This window comes from Homalodisca vitripennis, chromosome 8 (assembly GCF_021130785.1).
Source record: "Homalodisca vitripennis isolate AUS2020 chromosome 8, UT_GWSS_2.1, whole genome shotgun sequence".
Taxonomy (NCBI): Eukaryota; Metazoa; Arthropoda; class Insecta; order Hemiptera; family Cicadellidae; genus Homalodisca; species Homalodisca vitripennis.
The window spans coordinates 93386545-93407808 of record NC_060214.1 but is presented as its reverse complement, the minus strand read 5'-3'; the positions used below and the strand labels follow the sequence as shown (position 1 = coordinate 93407808).

Genomic DNA, 21264 nt, shown 5'->3' with positions numbered 1-21264 from the left:
GAGAGTGACATTGTGTAAGAATCTCTCAAATTTCTCTCAAAAATGTTGTATTTTATTGAATAACTAAAATGATTTCAGTAACAATTTATTGAATTATTTTAGGCCAATGTGGATAATTTCAAATAAGGATAGGCCTATATGTTAACCAGGGACCCTAAGAAAGCCCATGGTTAATTTCAGTACAATCGGTCCAATAGTTGTTACGCAATTGACTAATGAACACATAAACACACAGAGATACAATATTAGGTTTGTATATAATACTATAGGTAAATATTTTTCAAATATTGAATTATAAATATAAAAATTTATATTAGCCCATATACTATTAACAATGCAAAAATAAAAAAAGGTATTTTTCAAACATTGTTTATTTCTTTAAATTTGGAATAAGCTTGGCAAACTTCTTGATAATAAACATTATAGTCTGAACAACATTTATTTAAAATATCTTGACTGTTTAAAACTGTAAAACTGTTTCTATACTATAATAGATATTTAAACATAAAAGCCAGTTTGATTCACTAAAACTAGATAAATTACCATTTTATAATATTACAAAATATATTACTAGTTAATGCCTCACTGTTTACATGCACATTATACCTGTAAATAAGCCCTTTACTCACAAACACGTTACCAAAAAAAAATCACAATAATTTATTTATTGTTTGATAATTAATTTATCAATACAAATATGTGTACAAAAACCATTTAATTATATGCAATTTTTCATCTAACTGTTAGTATGAGAAATACAAATCACTACATAGCTTAAAAAGATTAAGCAATAATGTAAATCAAAGTAATATTAAATAAATAAATATTATGAACATATTAAAATGTAAAGAACAACCCCCAAATAAATTCTGATAACAAATCATAGTAAAACTGTTTTAATTTTCAGCAATTATTAAAAAACCTAATAATAATGGTCAGATAGACTAATTAATTGCATATGATAACAGAAGGTAAGGTCAGTTCAAAACTTAATGAAAAGTAAGGTCTGTTATAATTTGAAATGAGTGCAAGACCTTTTCTGTTTCAAACAAAACAAAAACAAAAAAAGCAGACTGAATAGGAAATTGAGAATGGAACCTGATCCTTTCAACAGAGGAATGTGGCTCATGGGAGGGGATGAGGGAGGTTGGGTAGAGGGAGTGAGTGATAGGGGTGGGAGTACAGGGGTAACTCACTCACCATCCCTGTATTGATCAACATCAGTGGGTTGGTTGCAAGTTGTGTCATTTCACAATATAAGGCTCCTGTGGTATTTAGATTTCATTTACTGTTTAGTGAATGTGTACATGTAGTCTATTTCCAACTGTAATTTACATAACCTAAATATTACAATCACTGATAGCAGATTCATTCTCATAACAAGTTTAGACCATCCTAAAAATGCCTCCTAAGGTAGGCCTATGCTTATCTCTGTGACTCTTGTCTCAGTAAGTTTATCTGTGTAATTTGTTTAGTTATAATTAGTTTCTTGTTCAGTGTGTTTGTAAAATTGTACACTTTTCTTAATCTGAAAATATTAACCTACAACATTACAACATACATATATATATATATATATATATATATATATATATATATATATATATATACTCTTCTAAGTACTTTAAAGTGTACCCAAAAAATATATATACTATTAACATATTTTTATGAAATTTTAAGATATATGGAAGTGTTTGGTGATAATCAGTGGAATTACTCTTCAAAAGGAAGGCTTTTTAAAAGTGTTGGTTTTTTTAATATAGTAACAAAGTAACATATCGTGTAACATCATGGATCTATTGAATATGTATTTATCATATACAGTAATGCCATTTGTATTACTGTATACTCCCACTTTGAAGAGTAATCGAAAACAATTTCTTTAGTTGCTAAAATCACTTGCCTGTAGCCATTAAGTGGTTTTCTTTTACAATATAAAATTAAATGTACATTGATGTAGCGTATATCTCTACATTATGTTTCTATATACATAGCCTAATTAGGGTACATAATAAAATAATGATAGTTTCAATGTCTAAATGATTAATTGATCAAGGATTAAAGGATGAAAAACACTTTCAACACAGTTTGAAACATTGGTAATGTCATTCATAAAGTTTAAAGGATTCAGACTTGCAAAATTAATTCAATGTACAAATTTTTTAAACATTAGGATGGAAAACTAATTTGTATTTCTTTTTGACCCAAGCTCATTTTATACAGAACTATGATTTATAATAAAAATCCCAAGTTGTTTGAATCAATCTGATAATAATATTGCAGTAGTTTCTATATTATTTTTTTAAAGCATACAAATTTCCAATCCTAAATTAGTTTTTCCATTACTACATGGATTTGACAAGTTCAAAATGTAATCAAGATATTGTCAGTATTAAATTAATAATAGTATTAAGATGGTGTTACCAAAGGTTTTCTCTCTATATTAAAACAAAGTACAACTTATTAATTATTGTTAGTCCTATTAACTTCTTTTTTTTACCACATTTTCTTCTAAAAAAAATGTAATTCTATTATTTAAACAAATTTAAATTTTGTAAATTAATAGTCTTTTGGCTACGAAAAAAGCCAGAAAACCAAAAGAATGCCAAGTCATAACCATACTGTGTCTATTTTTGCTTCGTCTGTTTCTAGCTGTCATCATTCTGTTATTGTTTTAATTTTGTTTTGTTTCTCTTTTATTTATTAGTATCGATCTTCCTGTTACATGATTTTAATTGCAGTACATCCATCCATCTTTACCAATCCTTCTTCACACAATGATTCAGTATTTATACCTTTCAGATGAAGATCTTTCAATGCTACATAACTATCATGGAAATATGATACAGCCGAACTTTCTAATATCAAAAGCGTATCTCTACAGCTTTTTTTAGAGCAAAATTTTGTTTCACTGTCATGTCAATTAATCAAACACCTTGTTGTTTTGTGTCTTTCATATACGTACCGACCGTATCAGTAGATTGGGACTTGATATATCTTGATACACTAAAAAAAATTAAGAGCCATTAAATCGTCCTCTGCATAGAAAAGTTATGGTTTCAGTTATGGCTAATGAAGACTTAAGTTTGCCGCATTTCCAATTCAATGTTCTTACATGTCCGTGTTACTTGTTGCAGATTTTATTTTAGCATGTAGAGCACATCTCTAAATATAAAGTGAAAAAAATAACGAAGATTTTTCCGGAGAATGGTAACAAGAAAGGATCTTCAATCTTTTTGCGTTTTCTCCATTACTGAAATCACATTTTCTTCTGAAGTATGAGGGTTAAATAAAAAAACACTCTTGCAGAAGAGTTTAAATGTATGTGATTCAAATCACGCTGATGTGTTGTTTTTAAGCCAATATTATACTGAACACATACAAAGAAATGATTTGAGTTTAGTTAATGGCAGAAATGTTTGTAATAGTTTGATATTATTAATATTCAACACAAAATATTTATTCAAAAAAGCGTGAAGAAAGTTAAGAATAACATAGGTGTACACGTTTAGTATAAGTGTTTGAAAACCAATTTGCCAATCAGCGTGATAATTCAAGTCACTGACTGATTGGAATCAAAGGAAACGTAATTCTATGCAATTTGGAATTACGTAGTAACTTGGTAACGTCGGATTGGTTTGAAAGTGGAAATTTTACCTCAATTACTTCTCTTAGCCAACCTACCAGTACAAGTAGGGTCCCTTTTCCTCATTGCACATGGGTCAAGGAAAGTTAGTGAGTGGGGAGCGGGTATTCCCGACAGCAAACCTGTATTTTCTAATTGTTCGGCTCGGGTGCAACTGGTTTGTGCATCTGATTTCCAATCGGTTGTTGGTCTCCTGTAGACATTGTGACTGTACTTGTGGTGGTGAGAACATTACCAGATTTGTTTTGTTAAATCCCATTTAAACAATCAAGGTAAAGAAGCATTTTTATGTCTTAAATGTACACTTCTCGCTTGCTAATGTTTCATTGTATTTTTAACTAGTACTAGCAGTTATCCGTGGCTTTGCATGCAATTTTAATTTTGAAAAACAGGACACCATGAGCGTATACTTTTTAAATTGCATTCCAGACAATCCTGTGATGTGATAAGTCACTAAAAGATTTTCAAATCTCTTGATTCGTTTTAGTTTTAAGTTTAAAAATGGAGCCCTGAAATGGGAGAGTGAAACTGTATTTATATAAATATTTCTAAATTTCTAATTTCTCTGCAGTATTTCATAATATCTTATTGTGAATAGCTCTTAACGATTTCAGTTACAATTGAACTATTTTAGGTCAGTGTGTGGAACCTTAAGTCTAAAGGGGGACCAAAGCCTTAAGTTTTCAGTTAATACACTTGTGAAGTAAGAAAACCTGTTTAAATTTTTATAAATCATTATAATACTTATTGTTGACTTTGTGAGATGATTAAAAACACATTTACTATCAGTTGATAAAGCCAAGTTCATAAATATAATTGATAGTTAAGACAGATTTCAAGACCAATGGGGAATTTTTAGAAATGATTAGACCTATATGATAATCAGGAACCCTAAGAATGTCCGTGTAAACTCTCAGCGCAATCGGACTAGTAGTTTTACGTAATTGGGTAACTTACACAAACTCACAGATAGACAGATTAGGCATTACATTTTATTTTAACACAATGTCATCATTTAAGCAAAATTACTTTAACAAAACCCAATCTTAATTGGTACTTTTAAGAGAATTATGATATAAGTAAAATTATAGTACTGGAATACAAAAAAATTGAATTAAATATGGAAAGATGTTATTGATTTTGGTGAAACTGGGTAGTTTAAAATCAATATCTCAGCCACTTATCTCTAACACATATTATCTTGTTCAGATACTCTTTTCATGTTTATGAGTAACCCATTAGGTGACTACAAAATATGTCCATTTAGGTGTTACAAAACAGATGATTCAACACCTATATTCTGTTCCAGATGCATGGAGAGAACGGCGAGATGTTGGACCTAGCTTTGCGGGTGTGCCGGGGCTACTTGAATGGCCCCTGGAAGAAAATTTCGCCTAATGACATTTCTGTGAAAAGGATTAGGTAAGTGATTATGTATGAATGTGTTAATTCGGTAATGCTTTAGTTCTGTATTGTAATGTCATTGTAAAATTATCTAAAACCAATTTTATAATAATTTTGTATTGTTTACTTACATTTCCTTTTAAGGTTTTCCCACTTTGAGAAACGGTTTTTGTACAAATAAATTACAAAATAGCAATTATGTTGATATCCGATTACTGCAAGAGACTTAGGCATCAGTCATCAGGTAGTCCGAGTTTTCAATGATAATGCCTACAAAAGATTCTCCTGCTGGCAAATTCGAATTATCATAAGTAACCCCAAGGAATATATCGGCCTAGTCGTGGTTTGTGTAAAATTATTGTCTCTTTCCTGCACCCTCGTTTCTCTGGCAAAAGTTTTGCTAGAGTGATGAAGGTACTTTGGTCTTTAAAAATTGTAGTTTGTAATTACAATTTATTGAATGAATGAAGCTTGTTTTAACATTTTCAGAATGTATTGTTCAAATAACTTTAAATAATCTGTAGTAAATTAAGCAATGCAGTTACAACATAACATTTATGTTGTATCAGTATATTCTCGAAGTTATCCTGTAGTATTGACTTACATTTGAGGTAGGCCAAGGTAAGATTGGACAACTATATATGTAAAACTGTTTCAAAATACAAAAACTTACACCCTGAGAAGAAACAGCAAATAGTTCAAAACAATTTTGTACAGTTGTTGAATGCTAGTATTATATTAATAAATCGTATTTTACTTCGGAGTTTAAAATTTTCTTTATTAAATTACAATATTTAGAATAATATAAATTCGTAATAGGATGTTGGTGGCAGTGTTAGTGGAGTTAGTATTACTACTACAAGTCTGTTACAAGGGAGGGGGCGGTGATAAAGGAGTCTAAAAAGTCCAATTTTAGCGTTATACCTCTATGGGTAGGGACAACTTTGAAACACAGAATGACAAAATTTTAACACTTACCATCCCAAGTGGGTGAGAAACTAATAAATAAGTCCCATGAAGGTGTTAAACATTATGATCATAAATCATTGAAATGGCTTTTAGTGTTAAAGGTGTTTTACTCAGTTAAAAAGTTCATGTTGGTCCTTGGGATAAAAATCCTTGAAATTATATAGAGACAAAATCTTCAGTTCTGTTAACCTAATCCAAATTTTTTACTATAATCTTGTTAATATTAGTACCTAAATATATAGTAATGAACATATAAATATATAAAATTGTTCCCACAATAAAGGATATTATTACTGGCAAGAAGTCACATAAATGTTTATAGAAATCCAAGTGATTGTTTAAGTGTTGGAACTGAAGTCAGTAAATAATGTTTTTACATCAAATATTGATATAAAATTATTTAAAAGTGGAAAAAAATATGAGTTTGGAAATTGTGTAAGCAAATAGCCACATTAGTAGTGGGTTTCAAAATATGAAGAGATGTAGTGCTTGAGAGTGACAAACTGTATTGCTCCAGGACTATAAACCACAACATTACACAATTTGGACTAGAGCCAGACGTTGTGAATCAGCAGCTGTTGCCTAGACATTTGCAAGCTGAAAGGCTTAAAATAGGCCCAGTAGCCTAGTGTGGAGCACGTGTCCCCACTGCTGTCACTTGGCCAGCATAGAAATACCGCAATTCAAAGTCACTGGGCCTGTCTGTACTGAAATAAATATTAGCACTTGATACGGATATTGGTACTAGGTGCCAAGGTGCGTGCCATTTGAGGCAAGGAACGAGTTAGGTAGGCTATGCGATGGGTAGGGTGTGCCCAGCATATTCTCTCAAGTGACAGTGACCCCATGTGTGAATGAGTTGGTGCAGTGATACAAGATGAATTTCTTTAACCTTATAATGTTGGACATGACTTATAATTCTTATTGATCATAAAGTTAAGGTAAATAGAAATTGAAAAGTAACAAAAAGTAATATCAGTCTTTGGCTGGATACACAGGCCAAAGGAAGAAATGGACTGTGCATTCTTAATATCCATTGCAGAAGTTGGAAGCCAAATCATGTCTCCTTATTGGTGACTTTAATGAAACCAATGCCCGAATTAACTGGTGTTCAGTTCTAATTTGCTGTGTTTTGTTAACACCATTGTGGATACACAGGCCAAAGAAAGAAATGGACTGTGCATTCTTAATATCCATTGCAGAAGTTGGAAGCCAAATCATGTCTCCTTATTGGTGACTTTAATGAAACCAATGCCCGAATTAACTGGTGTTCAGTTCTAATTTGCTGTGTTTTGTTAACACCATTGTGGATACACAGGCCAAAGGAAGAAATGGACTGTGCATTCTTAATATCCATTGCAGAAGTTGGAAGCCAAATCATGTCCCCTTATTGGTGACTTTAATGAAACCAATGCCCGAATTAACTGGTGTTCAGTTCTAATTTGCTGTGTTTTGTTAACACCATCGTGGAGCATAGTCATAGTTGTCATTAAATTCTGAAGTTTTGTACTCGTGTACAGAAGTATATTGGCATGATGCTTAACATTTTAGAAAGTCTAGTTTGCCTCTCATTTTTACAAAAAATGCTTGTAAACATTAGTAACAAAACATCTCTTAACTAAAAAAATTTAAAAAAAAACTTGACCGTAAATGAGGTTGGAAGTGGGTTGTTGTCGTGCTGCAATACGATCTATATCCAGAATTTTGTCTATTAAATTGTGATCAAGCCAGCCCATTTCTAATTCCTAAGCTGTGAATTTTGTTCTTATTTAGATCTAATTTAGGATGTTTACAAATTTTGATGAATCATAGATTAAAGGCCTGCGGACTAATGCACCAAATCCACCACCACCATTCTACAATTTACTGCAGGAATATTGTTACACTCCACCTGAACACTTCTAGAATAGACCACATCTCTGCCTCAATCCTGCTCCACTGTGTGGTGGGTCCTTATTGAAAGGAAGGATGCAGATTGGGTCAAAATTATAGACCCATTTTATTTTTGTGAATGAGTCACCATCATGAGTGCAAGTAGTGTTTTTATTATTTTCCGAAATTGCACTAAAAAATTCTTGAAGTGAATTACGTGATTGTTTAAAGTAATAATCACTACTTATACAATGCTTAACTGTATTGTATTACTTCACAGTTAGATTGATTAAAATATGAAGTCCATTTTGTTTGCATTTCAATTCATCAATAGTTATATGGGGATGTGATGTGTACTTGATGATGTGGTTATAATAACAACACTGCCCTAATGAAAACTAATCTGGAACTAATTTGATTTGCAATCATTAAGTACTCTTGAAAATAAAACTTTAATCAATACATTGGTTCAATTACTTTTAAGAAATTAATTAACAATTAAACTTATACAATCAAAATACTCTAATTAAAAAGCAACTGTACTGGATTGTGATCAAACTTAATTATCTTATCATTTTCAAATAATGTCATATCAATTTATGAAGTCAGCAGCAGATAACATATACAAATATAGAGATAGATATAATTCAGTGGATTAAAATAAACTAACTCAGAGCTGTTCTATTTCTGACTGAATGATATAGATGTTCTTTAATTTCTTCAAAACTGTGTACAAAGTATTAATTTCCTGTTACTACAGCCTTTTATATTGTAAAAGTGAACTGTTTAAATAAATTAACCTCGACTCTTGAGAGCGCATCATAAATGACCCAAACCACGGGTTCCCTAGTGACAAAAATTGCCCAGTTGATTCTGTGAAGAAAAATGACATTTACTCGTATTTCAGTAATATTCTCTCTTAATAAATATTAAATTCAATGGTAGGTATAATCACGCTGTCATGTTGTATCATGAGTAATTTAAAATTATTTATAAAACCTTGTATGTAATTTAACGGTTATCAATAATTTATAAGAAAAAAATAAAAAGTATTTTAAGTTGTGTTATTATTTGTTTTCTGTAACTGAATTTCATTATTTTCAGTTTTAGTTTACATATTGAGAATAAGGGGCTAATATCAGGTAAATCTGATCATCTTATACAGGTGGAGCAAGTACATTTAGTGAATCAATCTCAATTGAAATTCAATCTGGCTTTTACTCTTTATACGAATTTAATGTAAATAAATGTATATAAATGATGGTTATTTAAATGTATTACATTCTGTTTTCTTATGGCTTGTGGTACATTTTTTATTTTAATTTGCAAAATTCACTGCTCATAATTAAGAACAAAATATAAAAAGTAGTATGCAGAATTACTGGGGAAAATGAATGAATTACTTAAGCAGAAAATTTATTCAATTAGTCCTTATTCTGAATCAACTAAGGGTTTCAAGAACTCCTCAGTGAATACAGTTTTCATGTGCTTATCCACATTTGTTTATTAAATTTTGCAAAGGAAGCACTTTTTTCATGCCCCTGTTGACACACTATATATTGAACTTACCTTCTTTTCACATTTTGAACTTTCCTTCTTTTCACATTTGCTCTGTTGATGTTTCCTTCTTCCAATGGAACTTGTGCAATCTTCTTTGCGGTCTACCGAATATATTTCAGAACATGAGCAATAGCAGATTGCCTCACAACTTATGGTTTCAACATTGCAAATCCAATATCTTCCTCATTGTCATCTGCAGTAGAATTAGTGTTGTGGTCAGAAGTACTGGTAAGGTCCTCTTCATCATGATTTATTCTGGCTCAATAAGAAAGTTATCATCTGCATTCCATATCTCTTAGAGATATTGCCTAGTTCTGGCTTAATTTCTTCTCTTTTGAAACCATTATCGAAACTGTAAGCTCTAAAGACTATAGCAAATAAAACACGAAAATCACTTTACAGTGATAATTAATTATATGGAGAAGTTCCAACAGCAACAATACACATATATGGGCTTGGGGTTTGACAACCCTCTAGCATTTCGAATCCTCTTTTCCCTGCAGCAGAGTGACTGAACTGATAACAAAGACTTTAACAGATCTTGCATGAGTTAACTTGGAACTACTGAGAAGCGCAACATTGCAGCTAACCCCTTCCCGTTGTTTTTCTACAGATTTATCAGGGTGGTGGGGAGAGAGGGGGGGGGGGTTAGTACTCCCTGCATTAGTACTTAGGGTTCACTATTTGGCTAGAGCACTCCTTATTTTTATTTACTATATACATGTTAATAAGAATGTAAATATCCAGGGTGTCCCGTAACTCCTTGGACAAAGCTATACCATGTTATTGCTCAGGTCAACACATTTCACCATATGAACATGGATCTCCGAAGCTTAGTTTCCTATCTGTCTGTCTGTATGTGTTTTTTATAAAAAAAATATCTTAAAAAGTAATTAACTAAATTATACCAAATTTGACAGAAACGTTTATGACAACAAGGTCAGTTACTGAAAAGAATATCAAATAATCTTTAGTATTTTCAAAATGGCGGCCATTAAAACTTTTAACTTTGAATATCTTAAAAACTAGCGTTTTTTCTAGCATTAATAGTTTTTTAAGATATTAATTGCTTTGTAAAAAAAAACACATACAGACAGACAGATAGGAAACTAAGCATCGGAGACCCATGTTCATATAATAAAATATATTATTCTTGACCTGTGCAATAACGTGGTATACATTTGTCCAGAGTTACTGGACACTCTGTATATCTTAAAGAAGTTCCAACAGCAACAAAACAACTTGAATTAAAATTGGGCTTGAATTTAAATCTGGCATTATTGGTTTTTTGTTACATTAGGATATTTAGCAAGCCTTTAAATTCAAAATTTGTATTACAGGGAACCCGATTCTGAGGTGTTTTTAGAGTACTACGCCAATTTCATAAAGTGTGATTAGGGAAAGTGAATATGCCAGTAAGTGGGCGTTATTCATCACGAAGTAGTGTAGCTAAAGATGTAGCTTAATGCACGTAACTAATTAGTATTTATAGAGAACAATATAACATTACACACGAGCCTGCTCTTTCAGTACACAACATTCAAACACACGAAAAAGAAGGAAGACACATCTCATTCCCAGCGAAAACGTAATGAGGATTTGCCCTTCACCTCTTTCAAATAAAATTGTAGGGCATCAGTGAGTTTCTTTACCTTTCTAATGCTGATTAAATCCTCGATTTTTATCGCTGTTTGTGAATATGGATTCGTGCAATATTGCTGAATTTAGTAGTTCATTATTTTACGTTTTTGGAGATATTTTAAATACCTTATTACTAACAAATTTGGTCACAATCCTATGGTTGACAACGAAATACACATTGGTGGTGGATAGTGTTGATTTTGATCATGTAAAAAAACTAAACAGCTGATCTTATCTCGGGACGTTTGGTTCGGCGCTGCCACTGCGTAATTCAAAGGCTGCTGACAACGCAGAATGCTGTCAAGGGCGTGGTGTCTTCTTATCGTCGTTCTTTGCACAGCGCATTCCGCGGCATGCAAATGTTTTGGATTCCAGCGTAATTTTGTTGCCGGTAGGAAATCTCAATCGATAATTGAATAACATTTGACGTGCACATTTCCGAGTAAGCCAGCCTGAGGCTACGTGTATAATAAATTAGAAAATGTGATGAAAAAATTATTTCCTTTGTCTTGGAAATGATACTTTTTTGCCAGACTCCATAAATAAAAGCTGTTTATTTTTAAATTTAATTTGCTCCTTTATATGATTATACGTTTCCTTGACAGGGATCTGAAAAATCAGCTGGAGTAAAAGTTTAAAAGTTTTTGTATTGCGCTAACCTCAAACTTTGTTATTGTAGCAGTACAAGTAAATAATAGCTGTTTCAGGCACATAAACTTGACAGTGTGACTATCTCGACTTGATATGTAATTAAAATTAAATAACACATATTTATGTTTTAATTTTTTTTTGTATGATAAAAAATGTTGTCCATCACATGGATCAAAATAATTGTATTAACATGATCTGTAATACACGATTGCGCAAAGAAAACAACCACTTTAGCTACTGTTTCTAGGGAAGGAAAATCAGTGAAATCTTTTAAGAATTCAGGTGGTACTATGTAGGCAAAATGTTACAATGTTGCAGAGCGAGCGTTGATAAAAAAGGTCTATCCGCTTGTTTAGAAGCTAACGGCGATAACAATATCGCGTGTGGATAAACCATTCAAGACGTGCAATAGTGAATTAGCTGATAATGTCAGTTTAACCTTTGTCCTGTTGATATACTGCACTCTTGCTTTCTTTTGTATGTTGCTTAGGCGGCCTGTTTTACTTTTGGTGCATGCCATTTACAAAATCTACATTTTATTTTTTTCTGGTCGTTGCAAATTCATGAACGCTGTTACTGGGGCGAAGTAAAAAACTTTGTTTTTAAATTATTAGTTTCTTGAAAGTATCTTTATTGAACATTGTGCCTAGTAATTTGGAGATTCGTTCTTTATAATTATCTTATTTTATATTACAAATAGCCCAGACTGTTTTTGCGGCAACATCGTTGTTCAGATTAGATTAGAAATTTATTCACGTTTAACAAATTAAAAACAATGAGACTTACTACCAAAGCGGCAAGTGTTTCTGTGGTTGGTCGTGAAAATAATATATGGGTTTCGGTGGTGAAACTGGAGAAGCGGTTTCCTTGAATAACAGGATAGTATAAAATGTCAACAACTCTGATTGGATGCCAACACGTTCTCATCTCCATCAAAGCACTATATTAAACATGAATATTCATTAGTTAATTCTGTTCCATCTCGAATTCATTAACCACCTAAAAAAACAAAGAGGAGTGATCTAGATGGTATGCGCAGGCACGCTAGCTAGCATGGCTGCGCATATCGTTGCATATCTGAAATGATGAAATTGAACTTGGCTTTGTTAGAGACGAAGTTAGGACTACCGGGGCATTGTTTGCAAAATCCTTGATAGTGACTTTTAAAATTGTTATGACTAAAGATCCCTCCATCCTAAAGGAATTAAAGGTATTCTTCAGTCACTATTTGTCCATATTATAGTCAGACCCCCAATTTGCAATTATCTAAGACGCCCAAAAGAAAATCCTAAATCCGTCACTGTCACAGAATGTTTATCATTGTAAAATGTGAAGTGTTGGTGGCGCTTACACTACAAGTAGACGTATGGTCCTACTTGATTTTAAGTATTTTCCGTGATTGAAGCACCACTTCATACAACGTTTGAATAGTCGTAAACAATTGTGACTGATAATTCAGTCGCAGAATAGTACAAATTAATTACTGATGACACAAACGCGTTGTCCATTTCAATACCATGACACTACTGAACGTTTGAATAGTCGTAAACAATTGTGATAGTTTGTACATTTGTTGCCATATGAAAGAAACACACATATTGCTCTTGCTATTCCAGGAGATCTTGTGTTTCATATTGATTTAACAACCACAAGATAAGTACATTCCTCTTGAATGTTCTAAGAACGTGCCATGTGATGCACGTTTTATTAAGTGGAAAAATCTGCTTGCTCTGCTAAATTTCTAAATAGACCTTATCTTATCGCTTTTGTTCCGATTTCAAGAATTCTTCGCTTATCGATTAGGTTTTTGTGGTTGTGCCACTGTTCATGTAATGGAAGTCAACTCTTCGTAACTGTTGGATTTAGTTTATCTTTTCAAAACGCTCTTATTGTTTTATTATTGTTCTGATTACGCGAACTGCTCGCTATGATTTAGATAACATGAATAGATTCAAACTTGTAGTTGTAGTCTTGCACTTGTCATTGTGAAGACTGTCGTGTTCACTCAGGCGTGTGCCACGTATACTCAATGGGCTATCTAATCTGCTAGATTTCTGTGGGCTTAGCTTACCTCATGTAAAGCTGTTATCGTTATCATATGTGGTCAGATTGCGCGAACTGCTCGCTATGGTTTAGGTAACATGAACAGTTTGAAACTTGTAATTGTACCCTTGCACTTGTCATTGTGAAGACTGTCGTGTTCACTCAGGCGTGTGCCACGTATTACTCAATGGGCTATCTAATCTGCTAGATTTCTGTGGGCTTAGCTTACCTCATGTGAAGCTGTTATCGTTATCAGATGTGGTCAGATTGCGCGAACTGCTCGCTATGGTTTAGGTAACATGAACAGTTTGAAACTTGTAGTTGTAGCCTTGTACTTGTCATTGTGAAGACTGTCGTGTTCACTCAGGGGTGTGCCACGTATACTCAATGGGATATCTAATCTGCTAGATTTCTGTGGGCTTAGCTTACCTCATGTAAAGCTGTTATCGTTATCAGATGTGGTCAGATTACGCGAACTGCTCGCTATGGTTTAGGTAACATGAACAGTTTGAAACTTGTAGTTGTAGCCTTGTACTTGTCATTGTGAAGACTGTCGTGTTCACTCAGGGGTGTGCCACGTATACTCAATGGGATATCTAATCTGCTAGATTTCTGTGGGCTTAGCTTACCTCATGTAAAGCTGTTATCGTTATCAGATGTGGTCAGATTACGCGAACTGCTCGCTATGGTTTAGGTAACATGAACAGTTTGAAACTTGTAGTTGTAGCCTTGTACTTGTCATTGTGAAGACTGTCGTGTTCACTCAGGGGTGTGCCACGTATACTCAATGGGATATCTAATCTGCTAGATTTCTGTGGGCTTAGCTTACCTCATGTAAAGCTGTTATCGTTATCAGATGTGGTCAGATTACGCGAACTGCTCGCTATGGTTTAGGTAACATGAACAGTTTGAAACTTGTAGTTGTAGCCTTGTACTTGTCATTGTGAAGACTGTCGTGTTCACTCAGGGGTGTGCCACGTATACTCAATGGGATATCTAATCTGCTAGATTTCTGTGGGCTTAGCTTACCTCATGTAAAGCTGTTATCGTTATCAGATGTGGTCAGATTACGCGAACTGCTCGCTATGGTTTAGGTAACATGAACAGTTTGAAACTTGTAGTTGTAGCCTTGTACTTGTCATTGTGAAGACTGTCGTGTTCACTCAGGGGTGTGCCACGTATACTCAATGGGATATCTAATCTGCTAGATTTCTGTGGGCTTAGCTTACCTCATGTGAAGCTGTTATCGTTATCAGATGTGGTCAGATTGCGCGAACTGCTCGCTATGGTTTAGGTAACATGAACAGTTTGAAACTTGTAGTTGTAGCCTTGTACTTGTCATTGTGAAGACTGTCGTGTTCACTCAGGGGTGTGCCACGTATACTCAATGGGATATCTAATCTGCTAGATTTCTGTGGGCTTAGCTTACCTCATGTAAAGCTGTTATCGTTATCAGATGTGGTCAGATTACGCGAACTGCTCGCTATGGTTTAGGTAACATGAACAGTTTGAAACTTGTAGTTGTACCCTTGCACTTGCCATTACTGTTGTTTTAACTTTTATATTCTTGTTTTAAAATCTATCCGTAGGATTATAAATGGATATCTACACGAATAGTAAATTTTATTAGACGTGTGGATTTGGCGGCACCAATTTAAACCAAATCGAATTATAATTACAATCCCTTGTTTGACTATTGTACCGTCTGTTTGGCATTGATGTACGAAATATTACAAAACAATCAAAGTGGGTGACACTAACATCACACTAGCGCGGCACCCTTTTCAACAAAATATGCCAAAACTAGTGGGGTCGTTGGTCCAGGCTTATGTAGCTATTTTTAGTTTGGCAAAATATGTGAATATTAAAAAGAAACCTAATGTTAAAAAGTTTGTGTGGCTACAATAGTTTGTTTAGGTTGAATATTGTTTTATTTTTAATGTTTTATATATGAATTTAGAACCAACGCATATAATAGCTAAATCAACCTTTAAAAAATCGCTATACATACCATTTAAGTAGTTTTTTCGTATGTTCTGGAATGGGTTCCGTAAGCTTCACACAGCATATTTTATTTATTTAATATGGTTAAGAGCTGAGTAACAATTGTAAATAATGGTGTGATACAGGAGTTTATCTTAATTACCTTTTCAAATACTTTCTAATGAATGAAAATTTTTGAAAATGCTAGTGATTCTGCAATTAGGCCATGTGGAATGAAAGTACAACCCCAGACCAAAGTTTTCAATCTGAGTCAGATTCTGTATCGTCTGTTGTATTATGTATGTATTAGTATTGTGGCCGCGAGTGAATGCGATAACTGTAGGGGAATTGCCTTAACGAATCTTTTATTTCTGAATAATCATGGGTAAGTAACTATGATGAATGATTTAGTACCGTTGCCAGAGATAATACTGGGGTCCTAACAGTATTTTTGGATGGGGTTCGCAACAGCACGCGCTTTTGGAACGTTCTACTGCTAATCTGTAATCTGGGAATTTTTTTGCGGTTGGGCACACGTTCTGCCGATGAAACGGGAATCAGATAAGCCAATTAAGTACTGTAAATAGTTTCAATGCTGGCAGCATGCCCATTGCGTCATACGTACAGAGAGTAAGGCGACATTGCAGCGCGACGTACAAGCTGCTGATTGTTCTAGCATTCTACGAATTTTGTTGTTGTTTGGTGTCTGATAATAATTTTCTGCACTAGACGGCGTTGTTAACTAGTGTAAACTAGTTAAGCATACGCAGATGGTAAACAAGTTATTTGTCATATTTATCGAAGAGGAAAAGGCGACTATGTGACCTCTTGTATTTTTTCGCTTTTTTAGTAGTAACTTACACGCCAGTAGTGGAATCTAGTAGATGGGGGGGGGGTGTATGACTGAAGATCCCCCCACCCCCTCTCAAAGGAATTAAGGTATTTTTAAATCACTGTCCATATAGATCCCCGAATTGGGGGTCTGTTTTGTTAATAGTCATACCTCCAATTTGCAAAGTAGGAGGGGGACGTTTGGCTGAAGCTCCCCCCCTCTCTCAAATGAATCAAAGGTATTTTTCAGTCACTGTTTGTCCATATAGATCCCCAAATTGGGGGTCTGTTTGTATATAGTCATACCCCCAATTTGCAAAGTAGGGGGGGACGTTTGGCTGAAGCTCCCCCTCTCTCAAAGGAATCAAAGGTATTTTTCAGTCACTGTTTATCCATATAGATCCCCAAATTGGGGGTCTGTTTTGTCTACAGTCAGACCCCCCAATTTGCAAAGTAGGGTAGGGGACGTATGACTAAAGATCCCTCCATCCTAAAGGAATTAAAGGTATTCTTCAGTCACTATTTGTCCATATTATAGTCAGACCCCCAATTTGCAATTATCTAAGACGCCCAAAAGAAAATCCTAAATCCGTCACTGTCACAGAATGTTTATCATTGTAAAATGTGAAGTGTTGGTGGCGCTTACACTACAAGTAGACGTATGGTCCTACTTGATTTTAAGTATTTTTCCGTGATTGAAGCACCACTTCATACAACGTTTGAATAGTCGTAAACAATTGTGACTGATAATTCAGTCGCAGAATAGTACAAATTAATTACTGATGACACAAACGCGTTGTCCATTCAATACCATGACACTACTGAACGTTTGAATAGTCGTAAACAATTGTGACTGATAATTCAGTCACAGAATAGTACAAATGAATTACTGATGGCACAAACGCATTGTCCATTCAATACCATGACACTACTGAACGTTAACTAGTACCTTGTATGTTGGACCCGGACTGCATCCTTGGTGTCACCACACTTACTATTCCCACAGGTTAACTAGTATGCTGTTGAGTGTACTAGTTAGAATAACGTCTTTGGAAGTCGGTATAGCTGTGTGTTATGCCCACGTGTACCAGACGCGACGTTGAGTTATGGGATTACTTTGTGGGGCAATTGCTCAGATGTGTAAAAAATCTGTATTAGCCAAAGATCAATTATTAAAACAATAGGTCGGTTGAAATCTAAACCGTCATTTAAACAATGAATGTAGGCTATATTTTTGAAATGCTTGAATTGGTACATAAAAATCCTGATCAATTCGAAAAATATATAGATATCACACAAGGGATTTTAATTTGTTTCAATATCCGGCACACAAACTAACAAAAAATTGAAACTTTTTGTCCTTTTTATCTAGGTCTGAAATTATATAATAATACTCCACATTCTTATAAAAATCTTTGTGATCTATCTAAATTTACTAAAATAATTAAAAGTATTACTTTGTCAAAAGCATAATGTATATGAATTATTTGAATACAGTTCATGATAAAAAAAAAGGAATAGAATAGAATTATATCTTTTGTACAAATTTTTAATGGTTTTAAGCCTTATAAATGTTATTTATGTTTGTAACGTTTTATTATATCAATAAAATATGTATCAAAAGTAATATTTTAGAATAAGCTTTAGTTATTTAGTCCTAACCATTAATTATGTACCAGTTTGCAATTACGTTGTAATAACAAAAAACGTATTATACAATGAATATTTGCACTCGAATTTGAGTGGAAGAGAGGGCTAAAATAGCCGTAACTCGGCCTCAAAATAAAGTCATTTTTCATTTCATTTTATTTGTTATTGTTTCTTCCGTTGAAATTCTTCGGTTCAATGATTCGTTCCGACTACAATTGGAAGGTGTCCGGTTCCTGCATGTCGGCGAAAGACACGTACAGGCACATATTTTGACTCTAATTGACACCATATTTAACGTCTAATCATTAATTTTGTATAGGTCTTGGTTACCCCGTTCCGGTGTAGCTGACGATTCGGTATTAATCGATATCACCAAACGTCATGCTGCATAAAGGTAGTTCAGCTAGTGGTGGGTGGCGGGAGTGGCACTGATGACGTAGGGACCTTTCTCGCCAACGGAGATGGTCGAAGAAAATAGCAAGTTACTACGTAGTTGCTGTCAACAACAGGTGATATTTTGTAAACACACGTGTTGTCGCTCTTGGAATCGAAAACAACAAATCTTCAGATCTGTGTCGCGTCAGCTTGACCCAGCCTTCGCGGTGTTGTAAACATGTGCGCCGTACTCCGTCGCCGCTGCGGTCACCTGCAGCTTTCCCACGCCAGTAGGATATTGCTCAATAATGCTAAATACGCTACTCTGAATATGGCTGCAAATTAAAATAATCCTTTGTAAATCTATATAAAGTAAGCGTCGTCTTTTTTAAAATTAAAATGGTGCTTTCTAATTAGTGTAAGTTATTAAAACATGAATGTTTGCATCCAATCCATTTTGTATGCATCGCCAGTTACGAAAGGAAAAATCACTACTAGTCATAGTTAGTGACCATGCGTCATCCTTCAGTAGAGACTATCCGTCATGCTTCAGTTATCCATCAGTGTCCGTTATCTATTAGTAGTAGTCATCTATTAGTCATTACTTACTTGTAATTACTATTCATCCATAACACGTAAGTAGTGATAATTCGGCATCCATCGTTAGTGACTCGGTATCGGTTAGTGGTAATCATCCATCTTGTATCATTTACTTCTGGTCATTTATTGCCCATCTGTTGATGGCACGAGCCATCCTTTAGTAAAGAACCCGTAAGTCGTTTAGTGGTTTGTCGATACATCAGGTTCAAATAGCTTACGCAAAAACTACTTAAGAGTTGAAATTCAAGGCCTGGCCTTACTAAGAACTCGTTTTTCTGCGACGAGCACATTCTGTGCCGTAAGAGGCTATAGTACACACTGTGCAATGGATATGAATGTAGCCTAAACAATCATCTTTGTTGCAGTGAGCATTAAAGTTTAAACCCATGACATCATTGCTAATAACCGCCTTGGGCAGTACTTTCTGCGAGGTAAGCTGTTTTTACTGGCTGACGTACGTGCAGCGTATAACGATGGACAACCTTCGGTCAATACTACCGTCAGCTGGCTTAAGACGGGCCTTTCATTGGGCCTTTTTCTGTCTTGATTTTGGTCTACAATGTACAACCGAACAAATTTTAATTCGATTCCGACAAATCAAGTTTTGTATTCCTCTATAACCGTAGTCCTCACTTGCAGTTTATTACCGGTTTCAAAATCTTCGGCAGTGTGATTTTCATCACATAAAATAATTGCTGCCCAGGATTTTCTGAAGGTGAGAGTTATTTGTATAATAATTATGTTTGAAGCATTTTTGCTTTAATAGGCATGTCCACTTCTGTACTAAAACCGTAATGATTTTCAGTAATCGTACCAACCATTTTTGGATACCATTTTTTTATCAAACGCCAAGATTTAGTTCAGGAAAACGATTTCATTTAGTAAAATTTGGTCTTACGTCGTATTTGTTGTTTTCATTTACCACGAAATAAAGGTAGTCTCCATTAAAGGAATTCCCAGAAGGGTTCTGTGGGGTAACCATACGGATTTAGAAGTGGAGCGTGTTGCCCATTCCCCACAGAGGATTTACGGACTCAAATAGTTTGTTCGGTGCTATTTCTATCACACCTGCTCTCTTTCGTATTTCCATAATTTTCGTGGTCTATTTCCGTTTATTTTTCTGGCAATAAAGAATATTTATGGTGGAAATCATTACTGAAGACGTTTGTTTTATATTCAAAATGATCTGTTTGATACAGCGAAAAAATGCCAATGGACCAAACATGATCTTAGCCATGCCACATATACGTGTTAGACCGCGACCGAATTTTGATCGCAAGGGTTCAGGAAAAACTCTAAGGCACCCTAACGATGGATAGAAACGTATAAATTCATGTTATTTATACATGAATTTACGTGGTTGAACCTCTGACTTCGTTCTTTTAAAGCTGGTAAATCATTATGCACGGTCAGCATATGCTAATGTGGAAGAGTGTAAAACCAGACGAGTTAGAATAAGAAAGAAGGGAGGAATGTGAGAGAGAAAATCATGCATCAGATCTTGTTTACTAGTCTTTTTCTTTAAGCACGGTGGCCAGCTCTAAGACAAGAAGCTGAGAAATTGCACATATGCTTAAAGGAACTTTGCGCTGCTTCCAGTGTGACAGGATATTCTGGCTGGATACATTGGGGATACGGACCGCCTCCTGTCAAGATCCACGAGAAAGGATTTTGGACATTAACCTCAATCATGCCTGCTTGGAAGAAGGGAGGCTTCCAGATCTGTACCGGTCTTTCCAATCTAAGCAGGCAGATGTAGCACGCCCTTATGTCTAGGTTGGTAGGTAACTGCCTTTAACACTTAGGGATCCATCAACTCCAACAGTAGACCAAGTAATATGCCGCTCCTGGATATCCATAGGGTTGCCCAGATATAAACGGTTTTTGCTCTACCCAGTGTAGGTTTAAATGGAAAGGTATACATCATCCAGAAGTGAACCCTCCTGGGGAGAGAGATTGTTTACTAGCCAGTAAGCACCGAACTTCATGAATTTTGGCGCGTGCTATGTTGTTGTTTTAGATCTTTTGTTTCGTAGATT

At 34.5% G+C, this 21264-nt stretch overlaps 1 protein-coding gene across 3 annotated transcripts in view; it reads left to right on the top strand.

The window, feature by feature from the left end:
- The window catches only part of LOC124367752 (choline/ethanolamine kinase), a 70548-nt gene that overhangs the window by 14134 nt on the left and 35150 nt on the right, over window positions 1–21264 (top strand). Inside the window, exons 1-2 of one of the 3 annotated variants that reach the window (XM_046824837.1) lie at window positions 1243–1413; window positions 4956–5068. In XM_046824837.1, coding sequence (XP_046680793.1) covers window positions 1402–1413; window positions 4956–5068 — 125 coding nt within the window. In that variant the 5' untranslated portion in view covers window positions 1243–1401. Of the gene's footprint in view, window positions 1–1242; window positions 1414–3793; window positions 3919–4955; window positions 5069–21264 lie in introns of those variants that run through there. The other 2 variants (XM_046824838.1, XM_046824836.1) reach the window with 2 other exon arrangements.